Consider the following 12,898-nt stretch of genomic DNA (forward strand, 5'->3'; position numbering starts at 1 on the left):
GGTTGACCTCCTCCTCTGTGAGTCATACTGACCTCCTCCACACACACACACACACACAGAGTACAGCCCACTCCAGCATGTGCAACACCTTCACAGTCTTCCATTACTCATGTCTAACAACACGGTTCTCACACCTGAAAGCCTACCCAATCCTCACGCCCACAACAGGAGGAATTATTTTCTATTAAAAACACAAATTCTATATGCTGCAGCAATTGTGCGAATGTATGCAGACAGACTCACAACGTGATACAACACTAAACTATTCTTATAGAACTGATGTTTGACTTTATTCATCTGAAATAATAAAAATTGAATCATTTTTACCAACCTATAACTTAATTACACTGATGTCTGAAGTTCACACTAAGTTGTACCTAATAATCTGTCTACAACGAGTAAAAGATATTTGCCCTCATTTGACTTATTTATGAATATTTGCAGTTGCGAAATAAAAAATGAGCCTTTGCACTTGTAGCAATGACAATAGTAAAAATATCAAAGAATGTTTGCCGAATTATTCTGTTGTGACCGTTGGTTTATAATTACCATCTTTTACATTTTAACTGAATCGAGACACCTTAACCCTGCCTTGATGTCTGCCTTGTTTCTACTGACTCACAAAACCTAGGTTTGTAGTTTACAAAGTAACCATTCAAACAACATGTCCTTTCCTCAGTGTTGAGCTGTTTTCCCAGTACATGAATTTTTATTTGCCTTCAGTTAAAGCAATTTTGCTCTACCTGAGCAAACATAATAGCATTGTGTATCGCCATTACTATTGAAATGCTACTCGTGAATGCTTGAGTATTACTGAAAAGCAAATAAATTAGTTAAGCACCGTGTTCTCCAATTTAAACCATATAATCCTAAACTAAAGACTAATCGTTTATAGATAGGGATCTATAAGCGATAGGAATAGACAGCACTTGCCAGTTTGGAAAAAAAAAAAAAACAGTTTATTACCAGTTATGCTTGAAATTTCTTGAACTCTTCTGGACACCAGGATTTTTGCTAATGGCCAAATTTCTACTTAAACAGGGTGCATGCTATATTTCATATACATTATGCAGGAAGGAAATTTTTCCATACATCTATTTTAATCGTTTTTTAAACATGCTAAGTACCACTATATGGAGTTTCTGTGCAGGACGATTACTGTGCCAACAATGCCACAGACCACCATGTGTATTGGCACACCAATTCAATGACCTCATGCTCTGAATTATTTAAAAAATTTATTCGAATCACTAATCAAGTGTCACTGAATCACTTGTCCTGTACACATAACATCCAAGTGCAGCTGTGATATTGTAACATCAATTCACATGAATGATACAGATATATGACTTGTACTGGCATATGACAGGAGCCATTTCACATGCTGAGGAGACAAAAATAGAAACACACTGACCTTAACTACTACAACAGTGCAAAGACATGAATAATTAACCAAATCCCATGGTGTGCTTTGGAATGGGTCTATATACAGAACATCATCTAGTGGTGTTTATTCTTACTGCTTTCTCCTGTCACTAATAGCCAAGAGAACAAAGCTGGTGATGTGCAGCAACGACAGAGGAGCTACAGAAGTGGGTGGAGATCCTGAGTCAATGTTGTCCCACATACCAGTTGGCTGACAAGTGGGCTGATGGTTTTTATAGACGTGACTATAGCTTTGAGCCAAAAAGAGACTCACGAAAAAAAAAAACATCAGTTATATGGCTATCATTGCACAGCATGGTTCCTATGAAACATAGCCTGGCACCAAAATGTGTGTGCTGTGAATACACCAAGTCCTGATCACAGACAAAAAGCCCATTAAATGGTTTTGAGTATTGAGAACTGTGATGCGGTATGTCCCATCTATATTTCCTTTTGAAACAAAAGGTTAGAATGGCGACGTGTTGAAATGCTTGAGTGATTTACACAGCAGTCAGTGGTTTTTCTGATATGCCACAGCCCTGTCAAATGTAAACAAACTTCCCAATACACTAACTAGCAAAATATGGAGAACAAAAAAAAATACTTTTTTAATTGTGAATGGTTTTTCACCTCCATCTTTACTGTCAACTTTAACTAGATGACAAGATGCTGTGTGTTATACAGTCCAAGGTCAAGGTCATCAGCAGAAGTCACCTGACATGCCTGAGTGATAGGCTTGTAAATTATGGCATATAATTATTTAAATATTAAGCTACTTGAAAAAGCAGTGCCACTGTGTAATAAATACAGATTTACATTTCTCCAATTCATTTGTTGTATTTTTTCTTGATATATGTGTCTATAACACTAAAGGACAAATGCAGACAACCATAAAACATATTTTTTATTTCAGGGCCATTTTAAGGTGGTACAAACTGTCTTGCACTTCTTGGTGGCTCAAAAATAGAGAGTCTGAATAACTTCGTTTTTTTAGAACAATTAAAGCAAATAAAACACACCTTTCATATAATTATATATATAAAAAAAAAAAAAAACCACACACCGGCATGCAGCCAACTGAAACCTGAACAGATGTGCTTCTATCTGTGTGTAAGATGCCAACACTGCTTTATGTAAAGAACTGGGGTCCAGAACCTGACCTGCTCTTTTACCCACTTTTAAAGCCACAAGACAAAAGACGCAGAACTTTGATTGAGAATCTTGGAATATAAATGAAGGTTTAAGAAGTCCATATGTGAAATTAATCAAAGCTTCACACAGTCCCTATGGGAGGCCTTGTAGGAACACATGCTTCTCTCTCGGGCTGTGGCAGCAGACTAGAGACAGACGGCTCAGGAGAAAGTGTATCAGAGACAGGAAATGGCCCTTTGAAGTGCTGAGAGTGAGGAAATGGAATCCACAGCTCGCAGACTGCTAAAATACTCGCTCGACAAAACTGGGCGGATAAAGGCCATAGAAAGGTGCTCAATGCCATGAGATCTTAAGTACTGGGAAACATTTTTGCACAAATTTTCCATGCTTCCAGTTGGCTAATAAGTTGGATCAGGTGTGCAAGAGGTCTCGAAGAGAAGCATTTACTAAAAGACTATAAAAATTTGACACTTCCCAAAATAGGTCAGCTTAAACTGCAGCCCCTCAGTCTACCCCAAAGCTACGTCAGTAGTTTTAATAATTCCAGTAGATGAGGCATGTATATTCTCAGCTATATATCTTATTAATGTTTCCTTGTTCATAACATTAAATAGATCATAAAGAACTTACTCTTTAGCCAATGTGTTGTAGCAGGTCTCTTAGTTGTGATGTTTTGCTCGACTCGTACCCTGGACTGGGAGCTGACATTCTACACTATGTTTTTAACATACACATTGAAGGCGTATGCCATATCCATTATACTAACAGTATAATAGACGTATAATAAAAGTCATAAAATTAGATATCTTTACTCCAAGTAAAAAGCGTATCCATCTAATGATTACAAGATCTAAACAAAAGTTCTCGGTGTTTGCTGGTTTTTAAGGTTCCAGCGATCTGATAAAGCATCCAGGACTGATATTAGCCTGAGATGATGGATTGGAATCAGGTTCTATTTCAAATCAACCCGATCTGATTCACTGACATGGTATTTTATGGCATGCCATAAAAGCATGTGATCTTGACATCTAGAGCAATTACTCACTCATTGTGAGGATGTCAAATCGCAACACTGAGAGCAAAATTGATGCATCTCTAGCTACAGCTTAACCTGGAATCAATCAAGCAATTAAATACCCAGTTGAGAAAAGTGGATTGAAACAGACACGACTTAAAACTTAGCAATCGCATAGCCATGAAAGATGTATTTTTAAAAACCTTGGGATGACAAACTTTGTGACCTTTAAGCTATGGGACTAAAATATTCTAATGTAATGTCCTTTTAAATGACTAACTTCAGATTTATTCCATAAAGCATCTCCACTGACAGTCACTCCAGCCAAAGCTGTTTGGAAATTGGCTGCCTCAGCTTTCTCCACTGTGCTTAGTATTCTGCAGCATTTCAATGCAATCAGCAAGTCATCCACGTTCCGATGTTTGATTGGTACACTCGCTGTAAGTGATTTTGGCTGGAGTAAAGCTAACATTATAAATCATAATTACAAGACATTAAAAGCCAAGATTTTTGGAGATTGATCCATTTGCAAGGGAAGAAAGGCAACAAAATCAGTTGCACTGTGTAACATTAACGTAATCAAAACTGGTACCAATTTAGGATGCCTGCCTCTAAGTGTATCGTGTCTGAATCCTGAGTATTATAGCGTCACCAGAGCGACATTCACTCGGGCATACAGATTAGTCATAATCAGTTTAAAGGAAACAGACGTTATCGGGCATATGTTCCCATCATGGTTAAAGATCCACTGTTCCCCTTAGGGAAGCTGTGAGATGCCTCAACAAGTACAGTGCAGTCTGCTGACATGCAGCCTCTGGGCCCTAGTTAGCAGGCTTCATCCTGATCAACTCATCAGCTCTAGAAAGGAGAGAAGGCTGTTCGGCTGCTTTTGTGTTCACATAGCAAAGTAAAACAGAGACCCGAGCTCTGGTATATGCCCAGGGCTATAGTCGGCGAGCTGCATTTGCCAGAAGACAGCTTGAGACAGCAGCGCAAGAGCAGAAGGTGGTAGCTTCATCTGGTCACACAGGAGGGAAATGTGAAGCATATGCAGGCCAATGCGTGGCCAGCAAAGCACAGCGAGAGACTTCCCTTAGTTAGAGATGATGTGACATATCATGCCAGCTGAGGCTTCTTCACTTCTAAATGGCAAATGCACATAAAACAAATTGAGCTGCATTTTTTGCTTCCAGTGTGTTTAATAGAAGGACATCTCACAGATCTATTTGACCCTTTCAGAGCATTATCTGCAATCCTTCAGCCCTCTGGTGGACGAATGTGCAACTGCAGGGCTAACTGAGTCCACTGACACATCATTTATTAAAAAATAAATAAATGAATAAAAGAACGAAAGCGAATGCATTATTTTTTGCTAAAAATCCCATCCAGCAAACAAGCATGCACTTAGACATTTAAGTTGCTGGTCTACACTGTATTTACATTTTGTTGCTTTCAAGTGAAATAAGAGCACAGATCCTATAGAAGTGACTGAAAAATGCAGTAAAAGCAGAAAAGGAAAATAAAGCAGTTATTAGTGCATGTTAGAAAAATGGGTGCTTTATATAAATCTTGAAGCATGATCAACATCTGATGTACGTGAAATCCAACTCAATGACATCATGGAGTTAGAACAGGTGCATGCTGCACAGGTGCACAGAGAGTTTGCAGTGCAGAAATGCATACCAAAAGGATTGACAATGAGTTTTGCTTAATATTATTTTGTACTAAATAAATAAATAAATAATAAATAAAAAACAAACACCTGTCTGTAGTGTGGAAAAGGTGTCAAAACAGCAACTTCAAGTCAGAGCTGCAGGTTTGGTAACACTTTCAGAAAGGGGGAATGAAAAGAAATGAAACAAACAAACAAACAAACAGAAATCAAAGTGATCACAGGGAGGAAATCAAATGCAACTTGAGGATGGAGGGGCATCAAACGTTGCACTTCAACTCACCTTGAGCGGCCGTTCCTCGGGCGCTGAACACACTTGCTATCAAAGTGGCCACATACCAAATCATAGTACTATCGCCAGCCAGTAAGAGCGCTCATCATATCTCAAAGTGCCCCCTTCCTAAAATCATTCCTACACGACCCCCGGGATGCAAGACGCACTGCTGAAATCCTTTTACTCATGCCCTGCACCCTTTCCTCCGGCGCTTCCCTTCATTCTCGCCCTTCTTCTTCCCCTTCTCTCCTTTTCGCATCCTTATCACTCTCTCTCTCTCTCTCTCTCTCTCTCTCTCGATGAGCCTCTGCACCTGCACCAGCGCGACGCGGCCCGACGCGCCTTTCAGATCGCGACGCCGGCGTAAAACCAAACCCCCAGAATTTAGCTCTTGGACACCGCCCCCGCTCGAATGTCATTGGTGGACGTGGGAGGGCCGAGGGGCGTGGATTGGCTACGGCTGCGTCGCTCGCGAGGTAAAAAACGGCGCTCGGCCTCCGCGTCAAGGTGAGTTGCGGCGTGGAGCAGACGCGGCGCCGCGCCGCAGTATCATGCGCAATAGCGGAGTCCCGCGCGCACCTCGAGCTCCGGATAGAGGTTTCCCTAATCCCTCACGTCTCCTGTCTGAATGGAAGCTGGACCACAGTGTGCAGATCACTATGATGAAACAGCACCTTGATCACAGGGCTTGGCTCAAACATCATCCCCCCCACCCCACCCCCACGATGCGCATCGGCGCTTTTACGCACGACCCCTGCGGCACTGAGCTCCAAAATTCTAGATCGAGTGGTGGACCCCTAAAAGCGCACTGAAAAGTTACACGTGATCTCTTTTCAGACCTGAGCACTTTGGGCGCCTGATCACGTAGTGATCGAATTAAGTTTTAAGAGTTCACGTGGGCAGTTTTAGGGCGTGACACACGTTTTTACACGTGGGATCACGTTTGGACCAAGTATTCACAAAGTTTACAGGATGATCACCTGAAAGGTGTGATTTTTCCAGAAGGGAAATCACATTGATAGTTATTATAATAATAATAATAATAATAATAATAATAATAATAATAATAATGATGATAATGATAAGAATAGTTTTTAATATTAGAAGCAGTAGTAGCAGTAGAAGTGTTTGTGGTGGTGTTTGGTGTGTGTGTGTTTTATTAAATCTTATTTAGAGGAATTAAAGCCTAAGGGATGAGCTTAGTCCTGGAATGACATAAAAAATCTGCTTTTAATGGTCTGAGACCTGTTCATATTTAAAATAATAATAGATAGATAGATAGATAGATAGATAGATAGATAGATAGATAGATAGATAGATAGATAGATAGATAGATAGATAGATAGATAGATAGATAGATAGATAGATAGATAGATAAAAAACACTTAAATTTCCCACTCCCCCAAAATCTACTGAAGAAGACAATTCTTGTTTGTTATCAATAGTGTTTATATTTATTTATTTAAATAAATCCCAATGTAAGGAGTTTAGGTAACTTTGTCTAAAAACAAACACCAAAAGTAATTTTGCTACATTTTTAGTGTTAAAGTTCCTACGAGTAAAGATCAGCAATGTTGTAAGAACATGTAAATATACAGATGTGCAAACATTCCCAGACTATTCCCAGACAAAACACAACAAACATATGGAGATACAACTGCTACAAGCAATATCATTTACTGAATAAGCTAATACCATTCGCTTCAGCTTAGTTTAGTAAGTTATTATTGAAGAAATGGATGAATGCACACGTGACATGAACCTGTAGATGCATCGATGTCATACATTTTATATTTGAGAATTAGCAATGCAGTCCATTTGTAGCAGTGTTTTTAACGTGGCTCTGGTTTCCTTTCAGTGCTCACTTACTCTAAACATATTTTCCTTTCAGGATTGTACAGCAAGAGAATTCAACATTTATCCCTCATGTGTCATAGTTGGATATTGTGTCCAGTCTACCATTAAATGTGATATAAAACATTTAATCTAAAGATCTCACGGCACTGGAAATCTAACCTTTTATCCATACAATTATTGAGCAAACGTACTGTATTAGTATTGTTAGTTTGGGATTTCCCTTAGTATAAGAAATCTATGTGTAATCTGTTCATGTTTTATATAAGAATAAATGCAGAAATGTTCTTTTACTTACCCACTAGTACATTTTATCAATGTTTATTTAGATTACTATCATTAAATCAAGCTTAGAATGTGTAAAAAAAAAATATATTAAATACAATTCCACAAACTTAACCATATATATGAATGGGTTCTTATATAATAACGTCAGTAACATGAATGTAAAACAATTCACGATCAAATTAATAAATGACTAAATTAAGTCAATCAGAAGTGGTTGCTGTACTCAGGATTTCTGTCCTGGATTTTAAGTATTTAAATAAGCTTTAGCAGTATCTTCTTAGGAATCTAGAATGAAAAACCTGCGTAGTTTTTGCTTCCTCATTCCAAAACTCGAACATTTTTATTAACAGAACTGTATAATATTGTGTGTTCAAAACCTTTTTTTTTTTTTTGAGGGGGCGCTGTTAATAATCACCAGTTTGTTATCTGTAATGATGTAAATGTTTTTTATGCAGATCCTTGTGTATGATGTTACTATAGAACCTGTGCTTTGCCTTGTAGATAGCTGTTGTTCTGAAACCTTAATTGACCAATCAGATTCGTGAATGAAGGAGGGGTATTGCTTGGTTTCAAATGGAAGGCAGAATAAGAATCTGTACATTTAGTCAACAAGGGGTTACTCTATATAAAGTGTACTTACTGCTTGACGATATTTTGTTATCATAAAAGCAGTATTCGTGTCATATATAGTATGTGATCTCAATGTTGTAATTCACATGTGTCAGCACAATTCATGATGACTGTGGGAAGATTGGTTCTCCACAGCACACTCATAGTCATAGTCATTTTATAAAAAACATAAAAGATCTTGATGAAGAACTTCCTTGAATGTTGTACATATCGACCCACTCACAATGACACATGCTTTGCTCAGAGGCCTTGAAATAAAAAAAAAAAACACCTCCATGAGAGACGCTCGGTGAAGTCAGACAAGGATTTTAAGACTCATTCACTACATTATTTGGGTTGTACCAAAGTTACCTACACATGTACAACATTAGTAACATGTTCTTACCTCTTTGACGCCTTTCTTTTGAAGCCTACATTGTAACTGAGTAATAATAAATTATGACTCATATGGACTTTGCAGAAAGATATGTCATGCTCCACAAGCTTTTTTCTGAGTTTCCATTTCCATCAGAGGGCAAATTAGGATCTGTATATTCTGTTTAGTTGAAACAAATCATTTTGTCGGCCACTTTGGAATTACAAAATTGCAATGGGATTAGAATCTCTGTGAAATCGAATAGTTTTCTATGAGAAAGAAAAAAAAAACACCAAATCATCTTTTTGCTGGAAATGTGACGACGTTGTGGTTGAAGTACTTTGCATATACTATCAGAGTTAATGAAGGGTCCTTATGTTTAGTTGATGCATTGACATATGTTTCTAATTACTTCTGGGAAAAATCTTTGAAAGTCCTGAACAGGTCATTAGTACAAGATTTTTAGCTGGCCATAAAACAAGCGGTGGAAAGTAAATAGTTGTAAATAAAAGTAAATAGTAAATAGGAAGTGATAGATGAACATGACATTTGTGATGCTGTTTGCTTCAATAAAATAACTGCTCTTGAATGCACCACCTAATGTAAAAGCACTTTTTTGAAAACGTGATTTATGTGATGATTTGTGTGACTTATCTGACAAGTCAATTTAGAACAGGCAATGACCCCCAGATTTAAGATAAGTGCTCAGCAAACCAAGGTTATCAGTAATTTGAACGAAAGAAAAATGAAGGGGTAAGATGGGAAAAAGTGTGCTGCTTGATGATGATTTAATAGGAATTGCAATGAATCTCACCGTCACTAAAGAGTTCTACTATTATAAACTGTTGCTTCAAAGCAGGGCATTGAATTAAAGCACCAAAGAAAGAAAACTATGATGTTTAATGATGAAGAACTATGAGCTGTTTTCTGTTTTCTTTCCATTTTTGCTACATTATTTTTGATTGCTTGGTTAAATCCAGTAAACCAATTTGTTAACACTAACACCTTGTATAATATCAGCAGCATTACTATCACTACTGGATTTTCTGTGAATGTGTATTATATCTCTGTATCTATCCTTGTATCTATTATATATTATCAGATATAAAATGCAAAAATATTTACACCCTGAGATAAACTTAAGATAAGATAAAGCTTGTGTGGTTTTGTTCCACTTGAAGTTACTCATTTGATTTTATATTCTAAGTGGACCACAAGCCAAATGTAAAGTCCTGACCTGAAAAGCAGGAAAGGCTGTTTTTTTCTCAGTGAATGCTTAGAGTCTGAGCTCTGAAGAACATTCTGTGCCAGGACACCTTGAATCCAAAGCCAATACTTTGCAGGGCACATTGCACACAATTATTTACATGCTCATTTACACCCAGAGTCAATATACTGTAGGCAATTTATCTACAACCATGTATTTGGGAGGTCAGAGGAAAAATAAATACAACTGCTGTTTTTCGACTCCATTCGAAGATTTGAATATTTCAAAAGGGCAGCGAATGGCTCTTGAGGCAGTTTGTCAAGTAAAGTAAAGTCAAGTCTATTTCTGTAGTGCTTTTTACAACAGACATTGTTTCAAAGCAGCTTTACAGAATTTAAGAGTTAAGGTGAACCTCTTCTTCTTCTTCTTCTTCTTCTTCTTTCGGCTGCTCCCATTAGGGGTCGCCACAGTGGATCATCCATCTCCATACCACCCTGTCCTCTACATCTGCCTCTTTCACACCAACTACCTGCATGTCTTCCCTCACCACATCCATGAACCTCCTCTTTGGCCTTCCTCTTTTCCTCCTTCCTGGTGCCTCCATCCTCAGCATTCTCCTACTGATATACCCCATGTCCCTCCTCTGCACATGTCCAAACCATCTCAATCTCGTCTCCCTTACCTTGTCACCAAAACGTCCTACATGTGCTGTCCCTCTAATAAGGTGAACGATGTGTATTTACCCCTGATGAGCAGCCATGGCGACTGTGGCAGGGAAAAACACCCTTAGATGTTATGAGGAAGAAACCTTGAGAGGAACCAGATTTAAAAGGGGAACCCATCCTCATTTGAGTGATATCAAGAGTGTGATTAATCTTTAAACGATACAGAACACTAGAGAGTGAGAACTAACATGAACACATCCTCGCTTTGGCTACATTATGAAATGCTGATGATAAACATTGATGACTTGGCAAATAGAAGAATGGCCAATGGCTTATGGACCAGTCAAAAAAACTCATATTCCAGCAGAGAGTCTGTCAAAATAATGTAGTCATCAGTGTCCTGGAAGTTCTGTACACCATAAACATTCAGATTCTTAGAAGTACTATTGACCATTGGTTTCTAATTATTTTTGAAGCCTAGCAATATTCCATCAGATAAATTGCAATTGATTGACCTCTGCATATCTAGTCAAGGGTATTGATTCTTCAATCAGAAAGACAAATAGAGTTGCTTCTACATGCTCTGTTTGCTGATCTGTTATACAGAATAATGTACAGTTTAGTTCATGACAATTCAAACCAGACTAATAACAATTAAACAAAAAACTTGTACAGTATATTGAACAGACAGAGCAAATGTTATTTTTATATATTTTCTAACCATGTGGCCTAATTACAAAGATTCAGACAAACTATTAGCATGTCAGAAATGTGTGTTTATGTTTAGTGCTTAGTTCACTAAAATCACTGACAGCACATATCTTCTGCAATCCAATAAACTTCATTATTATTATTCAGTTATTCATAAAGCATATTCGGTATACTATTATCAATAATTCATGAACTTATAATACAGCAAATTTAGCTCCAGGTACCGACTCCTGGATAGAATGAAATATTGATTTTCATAAGGAACCCTTGAAAATGTGGCTTTTCTAATTATATTATACTGGATTAACTGGTCTGGTTATTTTTGGACTTGCTATAGAATCTAGGACCTAATTTTATATAATATAAATCCCTGACCATCCTGGCATGACCATCAATACCCTCTGACCTGGACATGAAGCAGCTATAGGTGAGGTCTGAGCCACTGATCATTGGTCACTCGTCATCTTGTAATTTCTGATTTGTGCAGCTGGATTATGTATTGTTTTTCAAGGTTCTTTTGCATCTTCTCATGCTTTCACCAACAGTAATGAACATCTAGCTTTCAGGACAATGGGAATTATTGAGGCATTGAGCCAAGGAACCTGTTTAACCCATGAAGGTTATAATTCCCAATATTGCTGGTTGGTCATGCAATTTTAGAATGTATGAAATCCTCCTATGTCCTAGCGCAATTATTCCACTTGCAAGTGAAATTACTAATGAAAGATTTCTGTCTAATTCTAAAAGTAAAAGCATGCGCTCCACTAAAGAATATATCCAAAATGATTAATTAAATACTATTACTAATTAAAAAGTTTTATTTGATCAGTCTAGAAGTCATGTTGCACCACATTTCTGGAAATACAACATTATATATGTATATAAGTTATAAAGAGGAATTACAATAAAAAACAACTTGACTTGACAATGATGCAATAATGGCCTACAGCTCCAAGGTCTGGGGTTTGATTCTGAGCTCAGGTTCTTATCTGTGCAGAGTTTCACATATTTTCCAATGTCCTTATACAGTAAATGTCATTGGGGCTCTTTGGCTTTCTTCCATTCTCCAAAAACATGCATGGTGGCAGACAGACTTCGCTAAATTGCCCATAATTATAAAGGTGTGGGAGGATGACGTCGTGCCATAGACTGGAGTCCTATTAGAGTTGAATACTGAAGATGAGTGACCTTTCTCAAAAAGCATTTCTTAAACTTTCCCAAATGCCTCTATGATAGGGTTGCCTTTTATCTGCTTCATCGTCACATAGCATTAAATTAAACAACAGCGATAGCAGCATTTCACTACAATCCTGTTTAACAACTAGGAATAAAGCTTGCCCTAAAAAGGTCCATTCCAAAAAGAAGGCTATTAGATTTTTACTCTCATATACAGTGGAACCTCGGAGCTCGCGAGGGTTAGGGACCAAGACCGTCGCGAGTTCCGAATTTTCGCGACCCTTTTGATACGCCCCTTCCAACCCAGTAAAAACCCAAAGAACACTATACGAAATCGATTTAAATGAGTGAATAACACTATTTCACTCCATAACACTTAATTATTAGACTATTTTAACAATACTTTATGTAAATTAACAGCAATTACAATGCTTAATTAAAAAAAATAAAGTACAGGTACAGTAAAGTATGCAG

At 37.7% G+C, this 12,898-nt stretch overlaps 1 protein-coding gene across 1 annotated transcript in view; it reads right to left on the minus strand.

The window, feature by feature from the left end:
- The window catches only part of igsf9bb (immunoglobulin superfamily, member 9Bb), a 101,991-nt gene extending 96,103 nt beyond the window's left edge, over positions 1 to 5,888 (minus strand). The window contains 1 exon segment of the mRNA XM_046868082.1: positions 5,548 to 5,888. Coding sequence (XP_046724038.1) covers positions 5,548 to 5,611 — 64 coding nt within the window. The 5' untranslated portion in view covers positions 5,612 to 5,888.
- Between the last annotated feature and the right edge of the window lie 7,010 nt (positions 5,889 to 12,898).

This window comes from Silurus meridionalis, chromosome 15 (genome assembly GCF_014805685.1).
Source record: "Silurus meridionalis isolate SWU-2019-XX chromosome 15, ASM1480568v1, whole genome shotgun sequence".
Lineage (NCBI taxonomy): Eukaryota > Metazoa > Chordata > Actinopteri > Siluriformes > Siluridae > Silurus > Silurus meridionalis.